The sequence below is a fragment of the Phanerochaete carnosa genome (assembly GCF_000300595.1).
Source record: "Phanerochaete carnosa HHB-10118-sp unplaced genomic scaffold PHACAscaffold_2, whole genome shotgun sequence".
Lineage (NCBI taxonomy): Eukaryota > Fungi > Basidiomycota > Agaricomycetes > Polyporales > Phanerochaetaceae > Phanerochaete > Phanerochaete carnosa.
The window spans coordinates 947937-975237 of record NW_006767629.1 but is presented as its reverse complement, the minus strand read 5'-3'; the positions used below and the strand labels follow the sequence as shown (position 1 = coordinate 975237).

Here is a 27301-nt window from a genome sequence, read left to right as displayed (position 1 = left end):
GCTCGTACTGCTCAATAACAAGCCAGACTCGAGCTGGTCTTTCCTCACTCACAATCCTCTCGTCCGTCTCCTCAGCTTTGTCGTAGCTCAGTCCAGTTGGATTGTTAGTTGCTGACACTCGGTCACTAGTGCGGGGTGTCGCCCATTCTTCGCAGTACCCTGGAGACAGCTCCATCCAGTGTAGAGTCTTCGGTGTGGAGGGTTGCTGTACGACACGTGGCCAGTGCTTGCCACCAGCTTTAGATAATTGCAGGTTGTGTCTCTGAGTTCAAACAACGCGCGTGAGCAAGTCTCTCAAATTTCAATATTTGCTGCCAGCTGAAGTGCATCAATCTGAGGCGAAGGTCCGGGCCATGGATCCTCGCAGCCAAAGAGGCATTTCGATGCACTTACCAGGATCGCGCGCTCGGACGACCACACGCATGCCTCGCTCAGGCTTCTTCAGAGTATATTTCTGTGGTAGGCAGTAATGTAACAAGGTATATCAATCTACATCTGGTGAACTTCGTCCTCCCATACGTTGCAAAGTGGGCATACAGCACGCAGGCTTACTGGCGGCACAATGCTGCTTAGATGCTTCCGGCCGGCATGCTGCGTACCGAGGCCTCGAAGGGGTCTCAGGGTAAGTCAAACAAGACTAATTGCACGGTTATATGTGGGCCGAACATTTCGACAAAGATGCCGAAATGTAAGTGTCCTTCTATTCTCCAGAGGTAGTCGAGAGAAGATATATACGCAAGTGAGCCATCCACACTGCCAACATGCTGATCCACCGTTAGAGATCCTGCTCTGGTAGTCTACTCTGAGTGACTGTAAGCGCATGCGCAGGGTCCATAGCTGCTCGTATGAGTGTCAACACTTGCAACTTCAATGCGCATCTCGTGTCTCAACCCCTTTTGTCTCGCATCACTGCACGCGTATGTCTTGGAATGTCTCCGAGCCCTCGCCCCTGTGCGACCCTTGGGGAAAAACTCTGTTAACACCCTCTATCTTCTGACATACATTGCCCTCTCATGTTTCCTGCGGTCCACCTGTCGCATAATCGACGACGGTATGGAGTACATGGGGTCTTCGCTTAAGTCTTTACATTGAGAGGCTGCCATCACTTGGCCCCTCTTAGCGCCATTGAACTCGGTATTTTTTCTGAATCACTTCGAGTTTTGGTCTACGCAACAAGTGGTATCACCGGTGCTAGGAAAAGCTAGGCAATATGTCTCATAGTTGCCGGTAGCATTTTACACAGCCTTGCTCCTGAGCACACTGTACGGTCGGTGTTACACGCATGGACAAGTTACACGCATGGACAAGATAAAAAGGCCAAAGAACGCCGGGTCGGGTCTCGGTCCCACTTGCGACTTCGGTATTACCCACGACGAACTCTTCCTCTACCACTACATCCAGACATGGGACGCTGGCTAGACGATGGTGTAAGTGCTCCCCTGCGACCGAACGACAGCGGAGGCTGACGTGCTAGGCTCACTGCGCAGCCTCACATGCCCGCCGGGATGGAACGCATAGGCTATGACTCAGATACACAACGTTACACGTTCCGCGACAGCGATGGTTGCATATACGAGGGTAACGAGTACGGAGGCACGCTCACCCTCATCTCGCGGCCGCAGAAGGGACAAGGTATTCGCCAATCGTGCGACCTCCTACCTCCCACTAACCTCCCAGCTGCAGATGATGAGCCGATACGGCTGATGCCCAACAGTCCGCCGCGGCTGCAGACGAAGGTCAAAGGCGTTCCAGAGTCATGGACGTCGGCGACGTCGTTCCACGATATTTTGCCCTCGCAGAAGATCGTGTGCGCGCCGCCACCTGAGCCACCACGCCGCAAAGCGACGGTTAAGGGACCCTCGAGCCCCTTACAACGCTCCAAGACAACATCAAGCCAGAGATCGCTGTGGAATACCGTGTACGGTGCTGCGGTGTCGTCGAAGCCCAGTCTGCGGGAAGTCGTTGAGTCGGTCACACGTCGGCGGTCGTCAAACTCGAAGACGAGCCCCGGACACGAGCACGGGCGTGATGAAAGTTATGCGCGGCTGAGTGAGCAGTCCGATACTCGGTTTCTGCGGCCGCCGCATTCGAGAGGGCACATGAGGGGACCTTCTGTCTAGTATGCAAATACGGTTTCTCAATTGCATGTCGTCGTACTACTGGTCTCTTCACTCATGCATTATATCTGTACTACTACAAATATCGCACTGCTGTCACTTCATGCCAAAAGTAGCGTTACCGGCAACATAGGGTTATATTGATACTCCTGCTATTGGGATGAATGTCTGCGCCGGTCCTGATCGTGTCGCCACTGGTGTTGGGGCTGACAGCATACCGGCTGCCGGAGACTGCGTCGCATGTTACATGCGTGGAAAGTTTCCGCAGCGATAGGTGGCTTAGAGACGGCGCAAAGCGCTGTCGGTGTGGGCTGCATTGGTCCCCCAGAAGCAGACGCCTACGGGCTCCATGGGACGTTCTGTCCCGCCAAGATCCAACACTCTTCACGCCTCGTTTTAACGTTGCGCAGTGTATGGGCCTATGTTTTTCTCAAACCAAGGCCGTCCGGCGCAGCAAGAGATGCCCTGCGTGGTGATGCTGCCGCTTGGCACCTTCACAGAGGGTGCGTTGCACAGCTCAGCCTTTTCAGCTTGACCACGGCGAGTGTGCACGGCTTCAGCGGGTGGAGCAAGTCTGTGGCATCATTATTTACTCGTTACCTGGGTTGCCATGATACGGGCCAGGGGATGAATTCCGGAAATGTAGCGAAGTGCGCCTAAGCTTGCCCTAAAGTCGATCCGATAAGGAATTGATGTAGCGTATGCTGGCGAAAGCACAGCTCATCGCCCTTTGCCCAAGCCCCTCATCGCTCGCTTCGTTGCACAAGGTCGGTGAAGTGTCCTACTCGTTGTCTTGGACGTTCCGCAGCCCCATACTGACATTCTGTCACCGCACCTGCGCTTTGCTGCGCCATCTGCACCGCCATCATCCGTCCTTCTACTTAAACCGGGACGCCGCGTCATAGGACATCCCAGCACACATCACTTTCTACATCAACCCAATCGACTAGTACACTACAATGGAGGACGAAGTCGCTGCTCTTGTACGTACACTGGCTGGTTTTGAGCGCGATTTGTACAAGTCTCACCCTCCGCGATCGCGTAGGTTATTGACAACGGTTCCGGCATGTGCAAGGCTGGCTGTACGTATTTTCTCCCCTCTCGCTGCGATCCCCACTAATTTTATGCCCATACAGTCGCTGGTATGCTCAACCACTGTCCATTACGCGTAGATCATGTTCTGAGTGCTCGTCATAGGTGACGATGCCCCCCGTGCTGTGTTCCCGTAAGTATATCGCTACTGTCTCAGAGTTGACGTGTCAACATAGGCCCACAGATCCATCGTTGGTCGTCCTCGCCACCAGGGCGTGATGGTGGGAATGGGTCAGAAGGACTCTTATGTTGGGTAAGTAAGCAGGCCTAGTATCGTTAATCCTCCTCCTTATTCCCGCTACCAGTGACGAGGCCCAGTCGAAACGTGGAATCTTGACCCTCAAGTATCCCATCGAGCATGGTATTGTCACCAACTGGGATGACATGGAGAAGATCTGGCACCACACCTTTTACAACGAACTTCGTGTCGCGCCAGAGGAGCACCCGGTCCTTCTCACGGAGGCCCCTCTTAATCCGAAGGCTAACCGTGAAAAGATGACTCAGATCATGTTCGAGACTTTCAATGCACCAGCGTTCTACGTCGCCATTCAGGCCGTTCTGTCGTTGTACGCCTCCGGCCGTACAACGGGTATCGTCCTCGACTCCGGTGATGGTGTCACGCACGTGGTGCCCATCTACGAGGGTTTCGCGCTTCCCCACGCTATCCTCCGTATCGACCTCGCTGGCCGTGATCTCACGGAACTGCTCGTCAAGAACCTGATGGAGCGCGGATACCCCTTCACCACCACCGCCGAGCGCGAAATCGTCCGTGACATTAAGGAGAAGCTCTGCTACGTCGCACTCGACTTCGAGCAGGAGCTCCAGACTGCTGCGCAATCGTCCGCTATCGAGAAGTCGTATGAGCTCCCAGATGGTCAGGTCATTACCATTGGCAATGAACGGTATGTTATGGTTTCCGGTCCGATCGGGCGCTAAGAATGCTTATCTGCGATTGGTCAGTTTCCGTGCGCCAGAGGCCCTCTTCCAACCTGCGTTCTTGGGTCTTGAAGCTGCGGGTGTTCATGAAACGACGTAAGCATCATCATCTATGGCCCTGAGCCTATAGCTAACATGTAAGTGTAGCTATAACTCCATCTATAAGTGCGATCTCGACATTCGTCGTGATCTCTACGGCAACATCGTCCTCTCCGGTGGTACCACCATGTTCCCGGGTATCGCTGATCGTATGCAAAAGGAGCTTACTGCCCTGGCGCCTTCAAGCATGAAGGTTAGTCTTGATGAGTTTAAACGCGATCGACTAGCTATTAATGCTGCACGGCAACACAGGTCAAGATCGTTGCTCCTCCTGAGCGCAAGTACTCTGTCTGGATTGGTGGCTCCATTCTCGCGTCGCTGTCTACTTTCCAGAACCTCTGGTGCTCGAAGCAGGAATACGACGAGTCTGGCCCTGGTATTGTTCACCGCAGTACGTATCCTTCTCTGCGTCTCGTCATTACCGCTGCTAATTAGGCCTCGCAGAGTGCTTCTAAGCGCCGCACGAAAAGTGATGGAGAGGTTAATGAAAGTCGATGCAGTAGAAATCCACATACGCTACGTTACGCCCTCGGTCACCTTTCCTCTAGTTCCAGTGCACGGTTTCGGCTCTATCTTGACACCTTCTGTTTTGCCGTATTCCCGTGTTGGGTGAGGTGCGGTTTTACATAGTTGAACGCGAAGAAGTATTACGGAATTTGTAAATCAATATACTACTGGTACGGACTCGAGTCGATGTGTGTGTGTGTGCGTGCGCAAACGAGAATATTAATGGGAGCGGTAAGGCTAGCGCCTTGCTGTACCTCGCTGGGCGTGAGTTGCGGCTTTTTGTCCGGTGTCATCTTCGACACTCACACGAGCTTCAACCAGGTACGGAGCCGAATGTCACGAGATCGTCGGAGGCTATACTAACGTGCACTGCTGATAGAGTCGGTTAGCAGGTCTTGGCCAGGCCCTATTATCACAACTCCTCACACCCCTCGTCGCAGTCCCAGACAACTCGCCGACGTTCATCTACTGTCCTCACAAACTCTGCCTCATGGTTGTCCAACATGCGCCCTCCTCCCAAAGTACTCCTGCCTCCCTCCCACCTAACGTCTTTACGCTACCTCAGACCGCTCAACTTGAAGCCCTTTACACAATCATCAGGGACAAGAACACAAGCAGAGGAGACTTTTTGTTTTACTCCGACCGTATCATCCGACTTCTGGTCGAGGAGGGACTGAACCATCTGCCAGTAATCCCAAAGACAGTCGAAACGCCAACGGTGTGCTTGCTCCTTTGCCTTGCTCGTGTGCGTGACGTTGAGCCTCGTGCACAGGGGGCCGTCTACGAAGGGGTCGGCTTTGAGGGGAAAATCTGTGGCGTGTCTATCCTACGCGCGGGCGAGGTGCGTGCTCGTGTTCGCGTAAACAGAAACGAGGTGACTGACAGAGCCGCAAGGCGATGGAGGCCGGCCTGCGCGAGGTCTGCCGCAGCGTGCGCATCGGCAAGATCCTCATCCAAAGGGTGTGTATGCGTCTACTGGAGACGCCTGCCCGCCTGTGACTGTGCTCACTCCCTGCAGGATGAAGAGACGGCACAGCCAAAGCTGTTCTACTCGAAGGTGCGTGCCCCTGGCCCGCCTGGTGCCGTATGCTAAGCTTGTTGCTGTACAGTTCCCGCAGGACATCGCGCAGCGCTACGTGCTTCTCCTGGATCCGATGCTAGGTACGTGCTTCACTTATTTCTCTTGTGCAGAGCCGTTCAATCTCGCAATAGCGACCGGCGGTTCTGCCATTAAGGCAGTAGAGGTGCTAAAGGAGCACGGCGTGCCAGAAGAGCGGATCATTTTCGTCAACCTGGTAGGTGGCCTCGCTTGCGGTAGTGTACGTGTTGATGTGTACATCTGCCAAAAACGAGCACATGCACAGACTTGTGCCGTGGAAGCTCCTACTGTGCCTACCAGTAGGTGCTGGCGGAGTGGAACAGAGCGGATCGCCGCTTGGCTGCTTTCTTCTTTTGGCTGTTGCCGGATGTACACATCACCACGCCGACAGTTTTTATGCACGGAAGGCCTGCATAGCCAGTGTCGTATGAATGACCAATTAGGAGTATGGAGAACACTGGGACGTCACTGAAGGTGCCCAAAGAGTCGCTGATTAACCGGTCTAAACTGCAATTTCCCTGCCACTAATGTCGGTCGTCCGTTGGGTCCAACAGATTTCCTCACCCGAGGGACTTAAGACGTTTTGTGGCCGCTTCCCTGCCACGCGTGTTGTGAGTAAAAGCCCGTGAGTAGCCCACGACGCTGGCTTGGCTCATCTCCTCGGTCCCAGATCACGGGTTGGATAGACCAGGGTCTCAACGAGAAGGCGTACATTATACCTGGTCTCGGCGACTTCGGTGAACGAAGGTGAGTTGAAGGACCCTATCACGCATGATCTCCGCTCATACATCTACTTCGTTCAAATGCACCCGCCCTCAGGTATTGCTTGTAAACGGCATGTGAGCTGATTTTACCCACGATCCGGGCGGTCTGCTTTGGTTTGGAATACCCGGCCTACGAGTTGGGAGGCCGCCGGCTGTAAACTTTCCACGCCATTATACCATGTTTCAAGACGTAGTTCAGACACAATATGAGTTTTCGGTTTCATTTCGAAGATATAGACCAGACTGGTCCGCAGGCGTGGATGAGGTTCGAGCTTTGAGCCAGGAATACGGGGATCAAGCTAGCGTCAAATGTGCTTTGATGCTTTCGGTATAATTGGCAGAAGTTTATAGTACTCAACTCTCTTTTCTTTCCTCAACTTCCTCCTTCTCCTCTATCCCTTTCTTCTTTTTTCGTTGCTGTTTCTCTCTTGTTCATCATTTACAGTTCAGCCTGAAGAATGCAAGTCGATACTTCTGCTCGCCGGCGTCGCCAGTCCCTCTCTGGGGATATCGCCAGCCCAGTCGCCCTACCGTCCGAGAAAGCTCGCACCATGTCGTTGCACGCTCCGCCACGCCCCAAGTCGACGCCAGCACACGAACGGACGCACCAGCGGAGGAGATTGGCCGAAGACGAGCAGGCAGAGCTCGAAAAGGAAGGCATGCAGATCGACGAAAACTCTTCGAGCTCATCTCGTTCCTCCTCTCCCACGTCCCCTGTGACTGTTCTCTCGCAAAACAAGACTAACGCTGACCGACCGACCAAGCCGCTGCCTCAGAACAGAGCACGCAAAACTGCCGCAATCATGCCATCCAAAAGCCCCATGCCCGCTCCCGCCAACCCACATATGCTGCCAGTACAGGCGCACGTACCAAAGGGCGGCGTTGCATCCAACCAGCGGAGGCTTTTTGTCATCCTTGAGCAGGCGTGCCTGGAGGCATACCGTGTGAGCAGTGGCGGACGCAGCAAGAATGGCAGGGAGGGAGACGTGAAGTATGCCCTGCTCAACTGTGACGACCACCAGGGCATTCTGGCGAAAACCGGGAGGGACATTGCGGACGCTAGACCCGACATTACACACCAGGTGCGAATCATAAACCTCGTTGTGCTTGCTCTTTGACTCAGATGACAATTTGCAGTGCCTTTTGACGCTCCTTGATTCCCCACTTAACAAAGCTGGCCTACTCCAGATCTACATCCACACCGCCAAGGGCGTGCTCATCGAAGTAAACCCTCATGTTAGAATACCACGTACGTTCAAGCGATTCAGTGGCCTCATGGGTACGTAAAAAGTTTAGCTGCGCTCGCGTAAGGGTGCTGACCTTCTCCTTCCAGTGCAACTCCTTCACAAGCTTTCCATTCGCGGCCAGAACGGCCCTGAGAAGCTGCTCAAGGTGATCAAGGTGCGCCCTGCTGTCAGCCTGTACTACAAATACACGCTCATCATGTGTTCAGAATCCCGTCACTGATCACCTGCCCGTGAACACGATCAAGCTCAGTGAGTGCTCTGAAGTATCCCGAGGGTCTGCCACTTATCTGCGAGAAAGCTCTTTCTGGTGATGCTCCCACTATCCGGCTGTCCAAATTTCTGCCTACGCTGCCTGAGACGCATTCCGTCGCTGTCTTTGTCGGTGCCATGGCACGAGGCAAGGATGACTTCGCTGACGGCGTCGTCGATCAAAAGATCAGTATCAGCGACTACCCATTAAGTGCCTCGGTCGCCTGTGGCAAGGTGCGTCACTTGTCATGGTCTTTCCTGTCCAGCTTTTGCTCACACTCTGCAGTTCTGTTGTGCGCTCGAAGAGCTCTGGGACATTGTATGAGTCAAAATGGCCCGCTAGGACGATCTTGGACGATCTCTGGGTTTCGGATAAGCCCCTTTGATTCTTCTTCGTCTTGTATTGTGTATATTCTCTGCGCTCATCTACCACGACCCTGCATTTCAACCTGCACTACCCAACTTCTACCCCTCCCTTACACCAGTCCCTCGTACAGCTTGCACGTCCTACTCTCACATAATTGCTCACACACAGGATGTTGGGTATTGTACCATCTACCTGCTGCGACTCAACTTGCAGCTCCCGGCCTCATCTTAACCTACGTATCTATATGCACCGCCCCAACCACCATGTAGCATGAAGAAAAATAAACAGCGGATGACTCGAGAGGTTTCTGCTAGAGCGCGCTGAATATTGTACCCCCAAGAAACATATCCACCTTTGTCAAATAAGATTACAGTATTCAGTAGTCATTGGCATGAGCCCTTGTGTACCTACTCATATGGCGAGCTAGTGAAAGAAACAGGAACAGAGAAGTAACGTCATCCGAAACTCCATTAAACTGCTACAGTACATCGAATAGAAAACGTCGCCCCCGTCTCTACTGCTCGGTCTCCTTCTCCCGCCAGGGACCGGCATCGCTGAGGGAGCAGCCACCAGAGCAGCTGCAGGCGCCACCGAGGTCCTTGGGGAGGTTCTCCGCGGGGATCTGTGCGAGCAGCTTATCCTTGTAGGAGCTCCCGAGGATGTCGATCTTGGAAACAGTAACTTCATCGAGCCAGGGCTTTATAACGGACCAGACGGCGTGGAATGCCCATGGGGCGTTGATGATGTAAAATTTGCCCATCGTCTCCGGGTAGCGGTCCTGGCCGATCGAACTCGCGGAGGAAACGTAGTCTTTGACGCGGTAGAAGTTAGCGATTGTTACGCCTGCGAGGTCGAGGATTGTGCAGGACGTCTCGACCGGGTGCCCAACGGCGCGGGAACACGCGGGGAAGCGGTCGGTGACGCAACGCTCGTACTCCCACACGAGCCGCTTTAGTTGGCGGTCCATAGTCGTGATCGCGTAGAGAGCCTTGAAATCGATCTTGCCTAGTTTCTCAATATATATTGGGCGGCCGTCCTAGGACACGATGTCAGTGATGTTCAGCGGAGACACGGAGTAAACACACCTTGTCGGTCTTGTGGTAGTATTGCGGGTAGTACTTGTCGACTTCAGTCTTTTCTTGAAAGTCAAAGTTCCTGTGCCAAGGGAGCGTCAGAGGACGGTGGGACAGCTATCATGCCGAGGCATACTCACTCGACGATGTCGTCTACACCATACTCTTTCCTCCATTGTTCGGCATTCTTGAGCATTTCCTTTGCCTTGACTACGTCAAATTTCCGGGCCCGCAGAAATCTGGCATGAATGTCAATTCGTGGTCGCGTGGTAGGGCAACACCCTCATCGCGCAAGTCGAAAGGGCTGTGTGCGTACCTGAGTAGCATGGGATCGTCCATCCGTTCTGACACAAACCATTCCTCCTGTTGTATCTCTGTGCGCAGCTTATCGAGAGCCTCCTGCTGTTGCGGGGTCAAATTGCCCAAGCGGCCAGGAGGAGGCTTGTAGTTTGGGTCAGTCGCAACTTGCTGGGAGCTCATGGCGCGCAGTTGTATTGTAGGAGCCGTTGTGAGATGGCTGAAGTGAGGAGCGTAATGTAGTAAAGGTGATAGAAGAAAGTGGACAAGCTGGAGAAAGGCGGCGCTGCGGAACGATCGCCAATCGATGTTCCACAGATCGCGAATGCTGTGATGCCTCGAAGGGACTGCCGTTACGGGGCAGTGATATACTAAGATGTATTGTACTGAACAGCTCCATTTTAAAAAAACATTCTATGCCCTGGGTGCAGCTAACGAGGATAGTGTTCTTTGGCCTAATCTCTAGGACTACTGCCCATTGCAGCGGGCTTGATATGTTCGAAGTCCTGGAATGCGCGCCGAAACTGGCCAATCTCGCAAAGTCATGCAATAAAGTCGCGACAAAGTCTATACATGTCTTAGTATGACGTTACGATTGCTGAGGCCTGAGGAACAGCTGGGGTTACGTTGTACGAAATACTTATCAGCGTTCGTCTTAACAGCGTGAAAGCGACATCGAACGCAATAATACGGCGCACACGGGGCTGCTGAGCTCGGCTCGCGAGTAGACAATGAGAATACGCGTAAAGTAAAGACGTGTATAAAGTAAGCGTGAGTACATGAATTGGCCCGAACACGTCATTGTCTTTGAGTGGGTCAATTATGCATGTAAGAGAGTACAGTCATCCGCGTATAGCCGGGCCGTAGCTTAAGTATGATACTCGGCCACATCCTAAGGTTCTCAGGGCCGCAAGATACGTGACTCTCCGTGACTTTACGCGGCGATGAGAAACCTATTTCAGCGCGCGCGATGATCAAAGTGAACGCCACACTCGTATCGCTACCAGCTGCTTGTCTGTGCACCTTCACTCCACCATACGATGGCGGCTCAAAAACAGGCAATATACACCCATGGCTCGCATGAGTCTGCTCTCCGTGCGCATAAATGGCGCACAGTCGACAACTCGGCCGCCTATCTCATCCCGCACCTCAAGCCAGGTCTCAAAGTCCTCGACGTGGGATGCGGTCCCGGCACTATCACCGCTGATTTCACCAACTATGTCCCTGGAGGACATGTTACGGGCATCGAGTACAACGCCGAAATCCTCGAGCAGGCTCGTGCGCACGCCGCCGAGCGCGAAGCGACGAACGTCGTTTTCCTCCAGGGCGATGCCCACGCGCTGCCCTTCCCAGACGCCACATTCGACATCGTCCACGCGCACCAGGTGTTGCAGCACATCGGAGATCCCGTACTCGCCTTGCGCGAGATGCGCCGCGTCGCTAAGCCTGGTGGTATCGTCGCTTCACGCGAGAGCGACAGAGCCACGTTCACCTGGTTCCCTGACTCGGGTCTCCGCGAGTGGGCCGAGCTCTACGATCGCGTCGCCCGGGGCAACGGTGGCGAGCCCGACGCTGGTCGGCGCATCAAGGCGTGGGCCCGCGAAGCGGGTTTTGACCCTGCTCGTACCACCTGCTCAGCCGCGACGTGGTGCTTCAGCACGCCGGAGGAGCGCGCCTGGTGGGGTGGGCTCTGGGCGGACCGCATCGTTAAGTCTGACTTTGCAAAGGGTGCCGCCAGGGAGGGTGCATCTGCTGAGGACCTGGAGCGCCTGTCGCAGGCTTGGAGAAGCTGGAGCCAGGCAGAGGATGGGTGGTTCGCTATGTTGCACGGCGAGATGATCTGCCACGCTTGACCGTGGCATATTGAAAGTACGTTGTACCTATACTTCCTTCTGCCGGTGGCTGACCTTCCTCTGCAGAGTGCAGAGTAGGCATGCCCTCAACGGCTATGTGCAGTTACGTACTAAGCAGAAGAACAGTATCACTAGAAATCAGTGTTAGAATAAGAAAAGTTTAGGACTCCACTTTCGATCGGGCCGGACATATCATAGCGAAGAGAGATTTGACCCGCCGCACCCCGCCCAGACACCCGACAATTTTAGGTGTGGAGCGTTTTTTATTGAACACAATCAAGCCGCGTTTCCGAGTCCCTGAGTCCGACAGTCCTAAATAGATAGTGAAGAGCAGTGGCACGATACAGTATTACGATGGAATCTCTTGACGCATACACGTTCGTACCGAGTTCATGCCCGATCCTCATCCGGGAAGAGCTCCTTCCTTGCCCGCTCTGCCTCGTCCTCCTGGCTACCCATCTCCGGTTCAGCAGCTGCAGTCTCGCTCTTCGGCTCCTCATCCTCCTGGCTGTCCATTTCTGGCTCGGCAGCTGTAACCTCACCCTTCGACTCCTCGAGTGCCACCGTATGCGCCTCGCTTTTCGCATCGACCTTCTTGTCAAAGATGTCACGCCCGGGTTCGGCCTGTCCGAAGTCGACGACGGTCGTGTCGACCTCGGCAGCAACGTGGTTGTTGAGGATATCTTGTACAGCACCTCGTCCGCCCACAGAGGGAATCGCAGTGGACGGCGCAGGCGTGGCGGCGCCGATGGTGTTATATTGTGAATACTATGAAGTCCATGTCAGTCAATGCCTGTGAGACGAAGGCGATGACAACTTACGGAGTCCAAGAAATCATTGCTGGGGAAGAAGTAAACAAGGTCAGGGATGTATCGAACACTTTTCAAATGATACATACCAAGAGAAGTCCCAGGTCTTGAGCCACTGTGCGCTCCTGCACTTCGCTTTCGTCCATGGGTTGCCATAGACGATCGGGCTGAGGTAAACATAGTTCCAGATCGCGACGATCAACAGCACAGCGGCGATCTGTAGGCGGATGCGTGGACGGAGCGTCGAAGTGACAAGGTCAAAAACGCCACACGCGAGCAAAATCGCGAAGTACAATGCGGGGAAATAATGGTGCAAAAACAACTGGCGTGCCATCAGGTAGAATGGGAGGTAGTGCAGTGTCCAGCCGAGGAATAAGAAGCCGCAGAGCGAGTCGTATTTGACCACCTTTGCTAGAAAACATAGACACCTCAATACTACGCAAGAGGACTACACTCAAAGACGCACTGTTTTCAAAGTCACGGCATCCGCGTTTCGCGCGCAGAATCAAGAAGCCTCGAACTGCGATGTAGCTGAATACCGATGCAGTACTAAGCCACCAAATCATGGGGTTGCCCAACAAGTAGATCTGGCGGTTATTCCTGACCCAGAAGTTCTGCGAGCATGCTCAATATGATTGGCCAGCTATAGCGGATGCGCACTCACAATGCCGCGACGCTGGCGAGGCCAGGAGTCAGGCCTCGAGTCGAACGTATGCCGGTCGGTGAGACCGGCGTTTGTGGTCCACATAACTTGCTGTAGCTCGAGAAACTTCTTAAGGAAGCCTGGCTTACGGTAGTTGACTTTCGGCGCATCTTCTGGGACTAGCGATAGACGGCTTAGTGGATGTACATAGAAAGTGCAGCATTCTCTTACAGTTAGGATGCTCGGCGGTCTCAACGTACCACAGCGAGTTGGCCATCACAGCGTTCTTATTGCAGGTGACTTCCTGTTGCTCGTATGCCCAGTCTGGCAGCTTGACCTTGTGCGAGAAAAGATGACATCCAGTCAAAGCATGTCTCAGCCTGAAATGAGTTTTCAGCGTCTTGACCCGTTTCCAGGACTCGGGATCCTTAGGATCGCCTTTGACAATTTCAACAATCCAGTCGTCGTTGGCGTCACCCACAAAGCCAGGCATGCCGTAGCCAGAAACTTCCTGCTGGAAGTCGACATCCGAGACCGGTGGCCGGTAGTCGTGTGAGTGTAGGGACTTCTCAGTAGTAAGGTGGCGCAACTTGATGCGACTTCCGATGGTAACATATTGGATAGGATCAACATCCCAGTCAGCATAGGGGTTTCCTTGTTCGGTGCCATTGACGATGCGCCAGTCATTGTTGGAGTCACGGTGTGGGTATAAAGTGATCTGTTGTTCTGCACTCGAGGTATAAGAAGTAGAATTACAAGCGCTAAGTAAGATACTCACGCTGACTTCCGCCGGGGTAATTATGAGCATGCGAGTGCAGATAACCTCCCTGGGTGTTGACATGGCGAAGGCTGACCTGAGATCCAAACGCCACATCTACAATTCGGTCAGCGATGTTCGAGCCTCCGTGGACAGTATTTACCGGCATAGGTGTCCTGCATCCCACGTCCGCGCAGCGTATGTTGGAACTCAGAGCTCATGAAACCATCGCCTTCTCCAGAGTTAGACAAGATAGCGAAGTGGATCCAGAACATCGACATGTAGAAGAGAATGGGCAAGGCAATAAGACAGAGGGCCCTAGCTATGAAGTGCCGTATCCAGAGTCTCGGAGAGACACGCAGGTCGCCAAGTAGATCCCACAGTTGCTTAATCGTTCCGAGACCGATTGTGGCAATGGTGAAGAGACCGACCCATTTGCAGCTAACAACGGCGCCCAGTGAAAGACCCGTTAGACCGAGCCAGACCCACCAACTCTCGGTGAAGGGCTCGCGTTTATCTTCGTTGCAGAAGCCGACCCAAAAGAACACAGTCAGGGCGGTGAAGAAGATGAGGGGAGAATCAAGGAGGATGTGTCGTGACTGCGTGATCATGCCATTTTCGAAGGTAATGAAGAGTGAACCCAGAAGTGCGGTTGTCGCCCGGCAATCGAGGGCACGAAGTGTCAGGTACGATAGTGGGACCGTGAAGATACCGAGCAAAGCGGGAAGAAGGCGCATCGCGACATACGGCACATTTTCATATGGTCTGAATTGAGTGGTCAAACAGAGGATACCAGGGCATGAGCGATTAGACGAACTTTGCGATGTCCTTGAAATCAAAATTGCCGTCATAACCGAATATGAATCCCGCAAGGGTTATCAACAGCTTGGCAAGCGGTGGGTGCACATCTACGAAATAAGATGAATGGATATATCTTGACGCGAACTTGCCAAAGTGAACTTCGTCGAAACTACATCCAAAGGGCGGTTAGTAACGATCAAGTGCGAGAGCGCCGCGCAGTAGACCGCTGGCCAGCACTTGAACGTGTTCGGCGTAGCCAGCAGGTCCATGAGCTTCGGGACTTGTAGAATAACACTTACACGACACTGTCCGGCTGAGATATGCGAAACAGGCGAACCCCGAAGGCAATGAGCACAACGACACCAAGCAACTTCCATTCAGCCGGCGCGAGGTTCACTCCTCCAGGGGCGTGCCCGTGTCCCTGACCCTTGCGGCCAGGCCCATATCCCCGAGAGGCTGCCGCTCTCCGTTCATCTGCGTCCAAGTGGTCGTGCTTGAGGTTGGGGAATCTTGGCGCAGTGGAAATGAGACTTGGAGGCGGTGATGTCGCTCTGCGGACGCGGACACCAGCCGACATCGCCAGTGACGAAGACCAAGCAAAATAAGAGATATTATACGATTAAATGCGGGACGAGAGAGCGTAGAGGAAGGGCAACTTTGGGATCGACGTGGAGGTCAGAGTTAACGGTGTTTCCTCGATAGATCTGACCCTAGCGTAGGGGCGAGTATTGAATATTGTCGTGGGAATATAGGCTGCGTTTGGTGGCCAGTATATTTGCTTGCGCACTCGGGATATTCGCGACGGGTCTCCCACTTCCAATACTTTCTCCACCATGTCTATGAGCATCTTTGGCGCAGAGGTGCGTTTATTACGTGACACTTGTAACTGAGACCTTAAGTGGCGCGATTTTGGCCATAGGCAACAGAGGAGAAGGCTGAGAATGCACGGCTCTCCTCCTTCGTCGGTGCGCTTGCGCTTGGCGATCTTGTCAAATCGACCCTCGGCCCTAAGGGCATGAACAAGATCCTACAGTCAGCCTCCACAGGCGAAATTAGCGTGACGAACGACGGCGCCACGATTCTGAAGTCAATACAGCTCGATAACGCTGCTGCCAAAATTCTCGTCAACATCTCGAAAGTACAGGATGACGAAGTCGGTGATGGTACTACAAGTGTCTGCGTACTGGCAGCAGAGTTATTGCGAGAGGCGGAGAAACTAGTTGCACAAAGAATCCACCCGCAGACTATTGTGGAGGGCTACCGAATTGCCAGCGCTGCTGCTTTGAAGGCACTGGAGAAATCAGCTACCGACAACTCGTGAGTCTATGTATCATTCTCTACGTAACTACATTGACACTGCCATTAGACATGACACGGCGCAATTCAGGCAAGATCTGTTCAACATCGCACGGACGACATTGTCATCAAAAGTGCTGTCGCAAGACAAGGACTACTTCGCCAACCTTGCTGTAGATGCCGTTCTACGATTGAAAGTGCGCACATGTATGCTAGTAGCTGAGTTAGGTGTTTAACCATATAACGGCCCAGGGGTCTACCGAGCTCGACCATATCCAAATCATCAAGAAGGCAGGCGGCAAGCTCACCGACTCGTACCTTGACGAGGGTGTGTGTGATTCCCATGCAGGAGCATGACACATTACTGACTATGCCATTAGGCTTTATCCTCGACAAGACCATTGCTGTTAATTCACCAAAGCGACTAGAAAATGCCAAGATTATGATCGCTAACACATGTGAGCTGCGTACATAACGTTAAATGTCTCAAAGCTAACTGTCTGCCTTATAGCTATGGATACCGACAAGATCAAAGTCTTCGGCGCACGTCTGAAGGTTGACAGCACAGGCAAACTCGCCGAACTTGAGCGCGCGGAGCGTGTACGTGTATTTTAAAACTTCGCTTGGCATGGTTGACTAACCTGCTGTGAAGGAAAAAATGAAGGCGAAGGTAGACGCCATTGCAGCACATGGAATCAACTGCTTCGTCAACCGGCAGCTTATCTACAACTACCCTGAGTCCCTGCTCGCGGAAAGGGGCATTTTGGTTATTGAACATGCGGATTTCGAGGGCGTCGAACGGCTTTCGCTCGTGACCGGTGGCGAGATTGCCAGTACCTTCGACAGACCAGATCTTGTCAAGTTTGGACACTGCGAGCTCATTGAAGAGATCATGATTGGTGAGGACAAGGTACGCCAGGAATCACCTTTGCCCCTGGCTTGCTGCTTACATCTTTCTTGCTCAGCTGATCAAGTTCTCCGGTGTCGCGGCCGGCGAAGCTTGTACCGTGGTACTGCGTGGGTCCACGAACCAGATGATTGACGAGGCGGAGCGATCGCTACACGATGCGCTTTCGGTGCTGTCGCAGACCGTGAAGGAGACGCGCGTCGTCCTTGGTGGTGGCTGCTCCGAAATGCTCATGAGTTGTGCTGCTGAGGAAGAAGCCCGCAAAATCGAAGGCAAGAAAGCCATTGCCGCTGAGGCATTCGCGCGAGCTCTCCGCCAGATCCCCACCATCCTTGCGGATAACGCTGGCTATGACTCATCGGACCTCGTGTCCCGCCTTCGAGCAGCTCACTACGACAGGCGAGTAGATGCCGGTCTCGGTCAGTCAACCCCAGTTTTACTTTATGGGCACTGCTCACCATTACTGTAGATATGAACCAGGGTACTATTGGTTCGATGAAAGAACTTGGCATCACTGAAAGCTATAAGCTCAAGCGTCAGGTCGTCCTCAGTGCAAGTGAGGGTGCAGAAATGATCCTTCGGTATGTTGTTTACTCTCGGCTTCGTTCAAACTCGCTCACTACACCTTGCAGGGTGGATGACATTCTTCGGGCAACACCGCGCAAGAGGGAAGCTGTATAATAGGTTCAATAACTGCTAATGCAATGCAATACGATTTATTCCCTTGACACAAAAGTAGGCTCTTCGGAAGAAAATATGACCATACAGAACAACGCTAATGTATCCTGCGAATAACAATCTTGTCTTCGAAGTTCGACCAGGGGACCTTAATACTTTAATGTTCAGACGTACGGTTACACTGAACGCCTTTATTGCCTCATCACCACTGCACAAGCTGTGTGTTACAGAGTGATCCATATCACTGAATACATGCTAGTATACGTGCTTACGGTGACTACGGTCGCCTGAAACCAAACCAAGCGCCTAATCCAGCAGCAACGCTTGCAAAGGCGGTTGTGACAGCGGAAGGCGCAACGATGGTCATGCCTGCCGCCTGTAGCGCCGAGAACAGCCCCCCGGTGCGCGCGCCCCAGAACACAGACTGCAGCCAGGGTGCCAGCGTACCTAGTATGTCGTACTGAATTGAGATCTGATGTGCAATGCAAAATTGTCACAGGGCGTACCCGCGATAGGTCCCAGGGGACCAAAGCCGGCTGCGAGCAGAAGCGCGGCCTCGACAGCGGGAATGATGACAATGCTACCCCCGACCATGAGAGTGATACCACCTACGGTGGCGAGCGTAGGGTGCTCTGTGCGAAGCCGGTCTGATCGTTCCTTCACAGAGTTGAGCGCGTCTGAAGGCGCAAATTGAGCGATTCGGCTGTCTAGATGCTGGCGAACGCGCACCTTCGATCTGTGTCAGTGTTGTATTCAATTGAACAGGGGTTTGGAAACCGGTTTGATCTGCCATTTTTACGACTTCCTGAGTACCAAGTGGCTGGACCTGATTTTGTCTAAACACCACGGCTAGCTGGGGAACTCTACCACTCACCTTGATTGCGTACACTCGTAGAGGATAAGTGAGGAGCACCTCGCCAACGCAACGTGCAGGCTTATATGGCCATGTCATTTTAGAGTTTGATCTGTGGAAGTGCTGCAGCGTCCTAGTGAGCAGGGATACTACCAAACTACGCGACAAGGAAGTTTCATCGGAAAGATCGCTGGGATCCAAACTCCACAGATGAGCGGTCCTCATCGCTGAAGCATGAGACAGCACCAACCTCCTACCAAGTAGTCCGACCCCCTCACATATACAAAACACGACATCTAGTCAAACTTAAAACTTTTTTTATTGGTATCAGTCTAAAGCACAGAGATATAGCCGCGATATCTGTTTCAAGGCAAGCTCACTCATGACTGAGCAGCGAAGGCCTCGCCCTTCTCAATGTTCTTCTTGAGGTCGGGCAAACAAGCCGCGAGCAGCTTCTCCTCCTCAGCAGAGAGGGGGCCGAGAGGGTGGATATTTTCAACACCGTTGACCTGCATAAACATTTGTAAACGTCGTGCGTATTAGGACGAATCAATAATACTTACGCCGAGCTCAACGTTGGACGAGAAATACTCGATACCTTCCTGGGCGAAGAGGTCGCTCTTGACGAAAGTAGGGGTGACGACGCCCTTTTCGCCAGAGAGGCCGCGGAGAAGCGCGTCGGCAAACTTGGCACCGGCGTACGCCATGGAGAGGGTCGCGGAGCCTGCACCGTCCTTGGCCTTGACGACCTCGTCACCACCGAACTGGATGCGATGAACGAGCTTGTCATAAGTCTCGCCCTTGACGCCCTTGCCGTGTGCGATCTGCGAGAGAAGAGGAACGATGGTCGAGCCGGAGTGACCACCGACGACAGTAACCTTGCACTCGTCGGGGTGCGCACCCGTAACTTCAGACAGGAAGCGCGCGGCACGGACGACGTCGAGGGTGGTGACACCGAAGACGCGTTGAGGGTTGTAGACACCAGCCTTCTTCAGAGTCTCGGAGACAATAGGAACAGTCGAGTTGACGGGGTTGGAGATAATAAGGAGGTGCGCTTCGGGCGAGACGCGAGCAACGGCAGCCGCAAGGTCACGAACAATTGACGCGTTAGTCTGGAGGAAGACGCTTAGAAGTTATCCGATATCCTATACCCCACTTCACTCACGTTGAAAAGGTCGTCACGGGTCATCTGTCGACGGATTTAGTACGGGAATTGACGAGAAGACAGAATACACGACTTACACCAGGCTACACGAGAAAGTTTATATGAGTACAGTCTTTCCTTTGAGCAGGGTAGAACGTACCTTGCGGGGAACGCCGGCAGGGATGACAACGACCTTAACACCCTCAAGGGCCTGGTCGAGCTGGTCCGCGGGGTAGCCCGTGACCTGGAGCGAACACCATTAGACATTTTACACATGCGACGCGGTCGCATACGCGCACCTTGGAGGGGGAGTCGATGTGGCTAACATCAGCAGCGACACCAGGCGCGCCACGAATATCGTAGAGGTTCAGCGACGTGACGAGCTTGTTCTGCTTGAGAAGGAGCGAGAGAGGCTGGCCAATGCCTCCGCCGGCACCAAGGACGGCGACCTTGGTCTGGCGCGCCGCCGACGAGGAGAACTGACGAGACTGGGTGAAGGTGCGGGAAGCAGAGCGAGAGAACATCGTGCACGTCGTCGGTGGAGGTAGTGGTAAGGTAAGCAAGATGCGGGTTGCGCGTCTCGCGGCTTTATATCCCTGTCGGGACGGTTCGGGCCTGCACATCACACGCAGCCTCCAAACGTCCAAAGGTTCAACGTTCAACAGTTCAACGGTTGAAACATCTAACATCGAAAGCGCCCTCGGGCCCTCGACGGAGCTCAGGACAACCACGATAGTTTGGAAAACGTACGATCATGCGTGGCTAGGGCACACAGCCGACTCCGTCTTCAGACCATTCAATGACAAACAAGCCGCTGTGAGTATGCGGCACACGCGCGCTGCCATCCTGTATCCCGAACTCTGATGGTATGGCTACAGATTTCTGGGCCAGCTCGCAATAGTGAGTGCATTTTGTTACCGCCGACAACGTCGTGTTGAACCATTGAATAGCAAGCGATGGATCGTAGATCGGGCCACATTGAAGCGTGCCCGTACCGAAGACCTGCGATACGTTGACGATCCTGACCTGCTTGACTTGCTCAACATATTTCTCGCGAATGGTAAGTACATGCGTGCCATCTATAAGTCTCATGCGTCAGCTACCCTGAGCCAGTGATCGCGAAGTTGGGCAAGAGGCTCTCCCTCCGACAGCGCGTTATAGCCACTGCGACTGTCTTCTTCCGGCGGTTCTACCTCAAGAATTCGTATTGCGAGACCGATCCGTTCATGGTCATCGCGGCCTGCTGCTATGTCGCTGCCAAAGCAGAAGAGTCTCCTGTACACATTAAAAATGTCGTCACCGAAGCGAGGCTGCTTTTCGGAGGTATACCTGATCTTATTTCTGCGCCAGGCGCCGCTCAAGTTCCTGCCTATAGGGGAAGACTATGGCGGAATCAAGTCCTTCCCTTCCGATAACTCCAAACTCGCAGAGATGGAGTTCTACCTCGTTGACGATCTCGACTGCGATCTCATTGTCTACCATCCGTATCGAACCCTTCTGACCCTGTGTGGAAAAGAAAATAGCTCTTCCGTGGTAGAAGCAGAGGCTGGCGAGCTGGGTGCTGGGATACAAGACGGTCCTCGGTATTGGGGCACGGGCGAGGGCAAGCTTGAGCTCCAGGAAACAGCTCTCCAGACAGCCTGGTTTGTCGTAGCTTTCGCCTTCAAATTACTGCAGTTTTCATATATGGTCACAGGCTTATCATCAACGATACCTATCGCTCGGACCTGTGTCTGCTACACCCTCCACATATGATAGCGATTGCCGCTATATACCTCACACTCGTCTTCCATGCCCCAACATGTGCATCTATCCGAAATCAATCTCATGGCAGCTCAAGTAATCAGTCGCAGCCGCAGTCGCAGTCGCAGCCGCAGCCGCAGCCTCAAAGCTCACAGTCGACACCAGGCAATCCGCGCCGTTCGTCCCGTTCTTCTTCGAGCCAGCCGAAGAAGCCTTCCCAGGACGTTATCGGCTTCATGGCCGGTCTGAACGTCAACATGGAAGTCATCGCGAGTATCGCGCAAGAGATCATCTCGTTATACACGATGTGGGACCGATATAATGAAGATGGGCACGACGGCTCCGCTCGTACCGCTTTCAGTACCCATGCTTCCTCACGAGCAGGTACAAAGCGATCCTCCGGGGGGACACCCAGGAGTGGAAGTGTTGCAAGTGGAGGTACAGCGACGAGTCGGAGTGGGACGCCGGATTCCAATGCACCAGCGGTAGTTACGCCGCAATACCTCACACAGCTACTCGTGCGAATGCGAGAGGCGAAGTTGGCGGATTTGGCGCATCCAGACAGTGGACGGCCGATGGCATATGACAAGAGATTGGGGAGGACGCAGAACGCATGAAGGTGATGCTATTTCTTGGATTACAGTATTATATGGGTATCCTGTGTCATACTAGGGAGTTGATTGAGCTTCGGTGTGCGGGGGAGTTTTGAGAGCGTACCTTTTTACAAGGCTCCTTCGTTTCCTTCAACGGTGTGACTTGGCCTTGCCCTTAACTAAGGTGAAGCCGTCTTCGTCGACCTCTGGCTCAGGTTCCGGCTGCAAGGGAGGTTGAGAATCAACGAGCATCGGTGTCTCGCCTTCTTCATCACTAGTCTCCTCCTCATCCCCGCTTTCGTTGCCCCAATCGCTATTATCCCCCGCGATCTCCTCGACCTCAACCTTCTTTCCTTTCATCTTCTCAGCATGCTGCTCGAAGTGCTTTACGAGCTCGCCTGTCCCGCTCTGAACCTCCTCCCACATCTTCACAACATCTTTCGCTACGGCCTCAGCGCTGCCGTCCTCGAGTGCCGTCTCGAACTCGTCCTCCATGATCTGCAGAAGCTGCATCTCGACGTAGGGCACGTCTGGCTTCGGATCCTCCTCGTCAAAAGCATCAACAATAACCGAGGCAATCCAGGTGCGCTTCTCAGCGGATTCGGGACCACCCCAGCCTTGTTCGACCGCAATGCGAAGGGCAGGCCAGATAGCCAAGCGGGCAATTACGCCGCGTGCGAAGAGGACCGAGGCGGGCGCGGGTGCGGATGTCGCCGTAGACATATCACAAGTGTGGGAGAACGGCAGTGAGAGATGGAACTGTCGATATTTTTTGTGTGAAAGCGAGCGAATATTCGGGGGACTCGAGAACGGAGAACGAGCCGACTACGCTAAATGAAGGGTACGCCACCAGGTGGGCGCTAAGCATATTTCTTTCTTCATGCTCAGTGCCGTCGCTGCACGAAAAGCGCGTCTGCAAGCTCAGACTTCCGCACACGCAGCTCCTTCACCGCCACAACCACGAAAATCGTATAGCCCATCGCCCGAGCCAGAGAAGTCCTCAGGCGATACCGAGCCGCCATCCAAGCGCAAGCCGTTCGCACCCGCCCCGAAGCGGTCAAGGAAGAAACGCAAGGTAACCAAGCCTGCGGAGAAGAAGCAGCCGTCGAGGTACTTCGCGGAAAGGGACAGCTTCAAGGAGCAGGAGGATGTCATTGAAGTGGATGATGAACATGATCCGTCTGAGAGCAGCAGCACGTCGGGCTCTGGCGAGAGCTCGGGTGAGCTGTTCTCCTTGCCTGTCGGACCAACCGCTGCTGCCCAAGCTAAGCGAAGACACACCTGGTCGCCCGGTGCGCCTCCCGCTGAATCTTCCGAAGACGAAGCCAAAGATGTAACATTTGAGCCAGTCGTCCGTGCTGCAGAGGAACCTCCACAGCTACTCTCGACGTTTCAGCCAGTCCCTGACCGAAACTTCTTTCATCTGTCCCCGGATGAACTCTCTTCGCTTGCAATCTCGCCGTCTGCTTCAGGCAAGCTACTCGTGCTCCAACTGACCGAGCGTCTCACTTTACTTGGAACGTACTCCATCATCGTCCTCCAAGGCGTCATCCGGTTGAATGGTATCGAGCTTACACCTTCGTTGTTCGCGCATCCGGTCTTCGCGCCACAGTCTTCGCCACTCCCCGTCATCGAATGTACTTCTTCAAAGAATTCATCCAGAACAACTGTCTTCCAATTGCCATCCCGCTTTATTGCCTCTGCTTCTCGGGCCACCGCCGTGGTCGTACTGCAGGAGCTCCGGACTGGTGTAGAAGGTCTTGGACGCGTATGTAGGACGTTTGAAGGCGCGTTTGAGCCCTCGAGGTGGCAGCGGAAGCAGACTGAGGTGGACTTAGGCTTAGAAGGAGTGTATTACGTGGGTATACGTGCTTCACCCTTCTTTCCAAAGTCACTCATTACTCACCGCTGGACAGGTGACGTATCGAAATCAGGATGTTCAGCCATTCGTGATGCTGTCATCCTGGACCTGTGCTCTAGAGGCAGCTCTTGTTGAAGCAGAAGAAGGCAAGACGTTTGTACGGAAAATATTCCTCGTGCAGGGGGCCAAGAAGACGGGGAAGAGCACATTTGCAAGAACACTTGCGAACAAACTGCTGTCAAGGTCAATTTCCCCTCTCCCTCTGAAACTCAAGTCTTCTTGACTCTAAACTGTCATTTGCATTTCAGGTATAAATATGTGGCGTTTTTGGAATGTGATCTTGGACAATCGGAATTCACTGCCGGCGGTATGGTCGCGTTAAGCATCCTGGGTAATCCAGTGTTCGGTGCGTATGAATGTTGACGTCCAGTGTTCAGATAATCTAAGTGAGATGACAGGTCCGCCGTTCACCCACCCCAGTATTCCTCACAGAGCACACTACCTTGGCTCCACAACGCCACGAAATCTCCCTTCGCAATACCTTGAAGCAATCGGAGCGCTGATGCAGACATACAATGTCGATATTCAGTATAGCGGTCTTCTCGAGACACAGGGCGACGGCGACAGTCGTATTGCCGACATTATCCCACTTGTCGTGAACATGATGGGTTGGACGAAAGGTCTCGGTGCCGACTTGTCTCGCAAGGTCTTAGAGACCGTCGAGCCATCTATCGTGTTTTCTTTCGAGGCACCACTGCAAGACTCCGCTTGGCCAGCGAGCCGGAATGTTGACTACGTCGATGTGCTGACACCTTTCGAAATTGGACTTGACGGTATAGCGACAAGATATTCATTGGAAGTGATCCCTTCATCAGCAATGTCACAGCGGTACTCGCCTGCGGATCATCGAACACTGTCCCTTCTGTCTTACTTCCACGCAGTCTTTCCCATCCCCAGCTCCGGTGGATCGCATCTCCAAAGCACGTATGCAACCGAGTGGAATACCACCCTACCGCTCTGCGCGCAAGCACCATACGAATTGGTCGCGAACGCCGCACTGGACGCTATCATACTCTCTGGCCCGGGCTCGGAGGACATCATTCCGTACGAGATTCACCGCGTGCTGAACGGTGCGGTTGTCGGCCTCGTCAGCTGCGAACCCGGCGCATTAGATCTCGACGTCTCCTCGCAGAACAACGCAAGCATGACGCGTGGCATCCCGTATACACAGGGTGCCGCACCTCCACCACCCGCAGCGTCGACCTGTCACGGTCTCGCTCTCGTCCGCAGCGTAAGCTCGTCCGCACCCGCGAAGCTGCATGTCCTGACGCCGCTCCCGCCTGCGTTCCTTGCGAGCGCACACCCTCGTGTGCTGCTGAAGGGCGAGATGGAACTCCCTGTGTGGGGCATGGTCGACTTTCGCGCCGAGGACGCCATCGCCGGAGTCGATCACGCGAAGGTGCCGTTCCTCCGCTGGGGCAAGACCGAGGGCACTGGGGCTGAGCGCCGCCGAGTGCGCAGGAACCTCATGCGGCGTGGCCAGCAGTAGGCTCTGCGCATTCATGCGGCATCCCCAGAGAAGACGATGGCGGTGTCGGGCCCCTTACTGGCGAGCCACGCTTTCCAAATTTCTCCGTATACCGGAGAGATGTCGAGTCTTCGGAAGATGGCATGGTCGCTCTGTAGGCGTGCGATGCGCTTCATCTCTCTTCGATCCCGGCTGCTATACACCTTTAGAGCTTTCTCCGCTTGCTGCAAGGTTGGCTGTCGCTGTACTATCTGGTTAATGTACGGGACACACTAACGGCCGGAGCTTCCTCGACCCACCTGTCCAGGAAACACCATCCGATGCCACTTGCAAAATATCTTCGGAGCAATATATTCTTCCCTCGCTTCAGGTTCTTCATGCATCGCGTCCCGGTATTTCGGAAGTAATTTTGGTGCGTAGTAAATGAGCAGGCCTTCTGGTGGATTGTTTGCATTTGAGGCTTGTAGCTTTTGCCGGCTTTGTTCAGCTGTTTCCCAATACCCCTGTTCTTCGTCCTTGCTTGCGTACCGATGATAGAGCACGGGCTGACGGAGAAGCTTGAGTGGCCAGGTCTGTATATAGTGGGTAACAAGCCGTCGTGCGATTCTCCAGACATTGGTTAGGGTGGTCGCGAGTAGGGTTGTACCGAGCGCATCTGCCAGACTGCAAATAAAGAGCAGAGGGGTGCTGTGCAGACGCATGGTGATCCACATACTTGTAAGCTACGGAATCTTCGCGACACCACTGCGACGAGCAGCTTATATGCATGTTACTACGCCTCCAGATGAAGACAGCGCGCCGGACACGAGGCGCGGCCTGAGCACGAGCCTACTCTTACTCATCTCCGGCATTAAGATGCCGTGAGGACGCCATATGAAGAGCACTCATGAATGAACAGTGAGGCGATACTTCAGCACTATTGATTATGGATTTTTGAGGAAAACAAACAGCTCTCCTGGTTGGCCATTAGCCCGGACGTACTTTCCGCTGCCCATCGTCCGGTAACCAAGCCTCTCGTATACTGACACCTACAGAAGAAGGGAATACCTCCCTCATGAAGCATGTCATATATCATGGTGCAAGAGGACTTACATTCTGTGCACCCGTCGTCTCAACCACAAGGGCTATGCCGCGCTCTCTAGTCTGAGGGAAACGGTAAATGAACATGCCATGCTCAAGAGAATCTGACCTGTGCTCACGATAGCCTCCACCTCTTTCTGGAGCGCAGTGGCCACGCCTTTCCGTTGATACTCGGGATGCGTACCAAGAACGTACAACTGATACGCATCCCGCTTGATGCCCGCTCCCAGGACGCGGCCAGAAATCTCGTCAAGCGTGGCAAAGTACTGTTTAGCAACGCGGGTCCTGTAATTAGCGGTCCCCTCTGCGCCATACGAGACAAGGTGCGTACGGTGTCCCACCACTGGATGTTCTCTGCCGGAATACGAGCCATGATGTCGTCCCAGCCCATCTGTCTCTGCTCCGCCCTTCGCGTATTTTAGCTTGTCAGTATCTTGCGTCATGGACAGAGGTATTCGATACATACGTCCCAAGGAACGTGCTGCCAGGTCCGAACCAGAGTGCCACACCCACAATGCCGGCTTCGGGCAGCGTGGCCGCCCAGAGCTCTCCGCCCACGACCGCGGCGTTGACGTGCGCACGCACGAGAGGGGCGATAAGGGACTGGTCGCCGCCTACTGCGCTCAGGTAGAGCTCTAGTCATAGTCATAATCAGCTCGCCAGCAGGCGTAATAGGCGACGTCTGTGGGGCATACTGTGGTGGAAGGCGGCGTCAAGCACCACGACGCAATTTGCGAGCTCTTTCTCTGGCCATACCAGTATAATAACGAACCTACAATATGCGTTCAAGTACGCACCGGAGGGCTTGTGTATTCGTTGTACATGTATGCTCATCACTGCTGTGGACATGAACGCGTTTATCGTCAGACTAGCCCTGTTTATCAGTCATCTTACACGGTTCATCATGG

The 27301-nt window shown here is 53.8% G+C and overlaps 13 protein-coding genes across 13 annotated transcripts; 8 read left to right on the top strand and 5 right to left on the bottom strand.

Moving 5' to 3' along the window:
• Positions 1-1403: 1403 nt before the first annotated feature.
• On the top strand, positions 1404-2272 carry PHACADRAFT_249166 (uncharacterized protein; the record flags this gene model as incomplete). The annotated part of the gene is made up of 3 exons (XM_007391531.1): positions 1404-1427; positions 1488-1632; positions 1684-2272. 3 exons carry the CDS (start codon positions 1404-1406, stop codon positions 2118-2120), a joined length of 606 nt encoding a protein of 201 aa, XP_007391593.1. The 3' UTR covers positions 2121-2272.
• A 579-nt stretch (positions 2273-2851) lies between these two features.
• On the top strand, positions 2852-4934 carry PHACADRAFT_249164 (uncharacterized protein). Its single transcript, XM_007391530.1, is given in 11 exon segments — positions 2852-2884; positions 3023-3100; positions 3163-3199; positions 3219-3224; positions 3315-3342; positions 3394-3462; positions 3515-4111; positions 4170-4241; positions 4293-4437; positions 4497-4635; positions 4689-4934. The coding sequence occupies 10 exon segments, from the start codon at positions 3077-3079 to the stop codon at positions 4697-4699; spliced, it is 1128 nt and encodes a 375-aa protein (XP_007391592.1). The 5' UTR covers positions 2852-2884; positions 3023-3076; the 3' UTR covers positions 4700-4934.
• Positions 4935-4955: 21 nt separating this feature from the next.
• PHACADRAFT_136164 (uncharacterized protein) lies at positions 4956-6845 on the top strand. The gene is made up of 9 exons (XM_007391529.1): positions 4956-5469; positions 5524-5592; positions 5646-5711; positions 5770-5808; positions 5861-5912; positions 5964-6046; positions 6405-6461; positions 6521-6597; positions 6670-6845. Exons 1-9 carry the CDS (start codon positions 5242-5244, stop codon positions 6680-6682), a joined length of 684 nt encoding a protein of 227 aa, XP_007391591.1. The 5' UTR covers positions 4956-5241; the 3' UTR covers positions 6683-6845.
• Positions 6846-7009: 164 nt separating this feature from the next.
• Positions 7010-8812, top strand: PHACADRAFT_249163 (uncharacterized protein). Its single transcript, XM_007391528.1, has 6 exons — positions 7010-7696; positions 7752-7893; positions 7948-8015; positions 8068-8110; positions 8160-8344; positions 8397-8812. Exons 1-6 carry the CDS (start codon positions 7073-7075, stop codon positions 8433-8435), a joined length of 1101 nt encoding a protein of 366 aa, XP_007391590.1. The 5' UTR covers positions 7010-7072; the 3' UTR covers positions 8436-8812.
• A 21-nt stretch (positions 8813-8833) lies between these two features.
• On the bottom strand, positions 8834-10065 carry PHACADRAFT_249161 (uncharacterized protein). Its single transcript, XM_007391527.1, has 4 exons — positions 9867-10065; positions 9691-9789; positions 9563-9632; positions 8834-9513 (listed from the first exon to the last, which is right to left on the bottom strand). The coding sequence occupies exons 1-4, from the start codon at positions 10028-10030 to the stop codon at positions 8992-8994; spliced, it is 855 nt and encodes a 284-aa protein (XP_007391589.1). The 5' UTR covers positions 10031-10065; the 3' UTR covers positions 8834-8991.
• Positions 10066-10775: 710 nt separating this feature from the next.
• Positions 10776-11870, top strand: PHACADRAFT_205188 (uncharacterized protein). Its single transcript, XM_007391526.1, has 2 exons — positions 10776-11716; positions 11767-11870. Exon 1 carries the CDS (start codon positions 10888-10890, stop codon positions 11698-11700), a length of 813 nt encoding a protein of 270 aa, XP_007391588.1. The 5' UTR covers positions 10776-10887; the 3' UTR covers positions 11701-11716; positions 11767-11870.
• Positions 11871-11965: 95 nt separating this feature from the next.
• On the bottom strand, positions 11966-15378 carry PHACADRAFT_249159 (glycosyltransferase family 39 protein). Its single transcript, XM_007391525.1, has 10 exons — positions 15010-15378; positions 14727-14879; positions 14073-14674; positions 13931-14026; positions 13384-13878; positions 13174-13331; positions 12976-13123; positions 12599-12920; positions 12522-12540; positions 11966-12468 (listed from the first exon to the last, which is right to left on the bottom strand). The coding sequence occupies exons 1-10, from the start codon at positions 15285-15287 to the stop codon at positions 12091-12093; spliced, it is 2649 nt and encodes an 882-aa protein (XP_007391587.1). The 5' UTR covers positions 15288-15378; the 3' UTR covers positions 11966-12090.
• Positions 15379-15538: 160 nt separating this feature from the next.
• Positions 15539-17664, top strand: PHACADRAFT_249156 (uncharacterized protein). The gene is made up of 10 exons (XM_007391524.1): positions 15539-15570; positions 15630-16027; positions 16077-16203; positions 16259-16334; positions 16387-16464; positions 16518-16606; positions 16659-16916; positions 16972-17332; positions 17383-17494; positions 17546-17664. The coding sequence occupies exons 1-10, from the start codon at positions 15544-15546 to the stop codon at positions 17592-17594; spliced, it is 1575 nt and encodes a 524-aa protein (XP_007391586.1). The 5' UTR covers positions 15539-15543; the 3' UTR covers positions 17595-17664.
• A 117-nt stretch (positions 17665-17781) lies between these two features.
• Positions 17782-18386, bottom strand: PHACADRAFT_249154 (uncharacterized protein; the record flags this gene model as incomplete). Its single annotated transcript, XM_007391523.1, has 3 exons — positions 17782-18038; positions 18098-18268; positions 18321-18386. Coding segments are annotated over 3 exons (407 nt in total), but the record flags the coding sequence as incomplete, so codon positions are not given.
• A 358-nt stretch (positions 18387-18744) lies between these two features.
• On the bottom strand, positions 18745-20346 carry PHACADRAFT_249153 (uncharacterized protein). The gene is made up of 6 exons (XM_007391522.1): positions 19888-20346; positions 19749-19832; positions 19687-19692; positions 19610-19633; positions 19008-19556; positions 18745-18953 (listed from the first exon to the last, which is right to left on the bottom strand). The coding sequence occupies exons 1-6, from the start codon at positions 20110-20112 to the stop codon at positions 18825-18827; spliced, it is 1017 nt and encodes a 338-aa protein (XP_007391584.1). The 5' UTR covers positions 20113-20346; the 3' UTR covers positions 18745-18824.
• Positions 20347-20456: 110 nt separating this feature from the next.
• Positions 20457-22732, top strand: PHACADRAFT_136142 (uncharacterized protein; the record flags this gene model as incomplete). Its single annotated transcript, XM_007391521.1, has 5 exons — positions 20457-20488; positions 20539-20648; positions 20702-20911; positions 20964-21231; positions 21285-22732. 5 exons carry the CDS (start codon positions 20457-20459, stop codon positions 21946-21948), a joined length of 1284 nt encoding a protein of 427 aa, XP_007391583.1. The 3' UTR covers positions 21949-22732.
• Positions 22733-22804: 72 nt separating this feature from the next.
• PHACADRAFT_113119 (uncharacterized protein) lies at positions 22805-25773 on the top strand (the record flags this gene model as incomplete). The annotated part of the gene is made up of 4 exons (XM_007391520.1): positions 22805-23782; positions 23841-24028; positions 24094-24191; positions 24244-25773. The coding sequence occupies 4 exons, from the start codon at positions 22805-22807 to the stop codon at positions 25332-25334; spliced, it is 2355 nt and encodes a 784-aa protein (XP_007391582.1). The 3' UTR covers positions 25335-25773.
• A 463-nt stretch (positions 25774-26236) lies between these two features.
• Positions 26237-27242, bottom strand: PHACADRAFT_191302 (uncharacterized protein; the record flags this gene model as incomplete). The annotated part of the gene is made up of 7 exons (XM_007391519.1): positions 26237-26341; positions 26406-26456; positions 26513-26659; positions 26725-26800; positions 26860-27028; positions 27089-27139; positions 27191-27242. The coding sequence occupies 7 exons, from the start codon at positions 27240-27242 to the stop codon at positions 26237-26239; spliced, it is 651 nt and encodes a 216-aa protein (XP_007391581.1).
• Between the last annotated feature and the right edge of the window lie 59 nt (positions 27243-27301).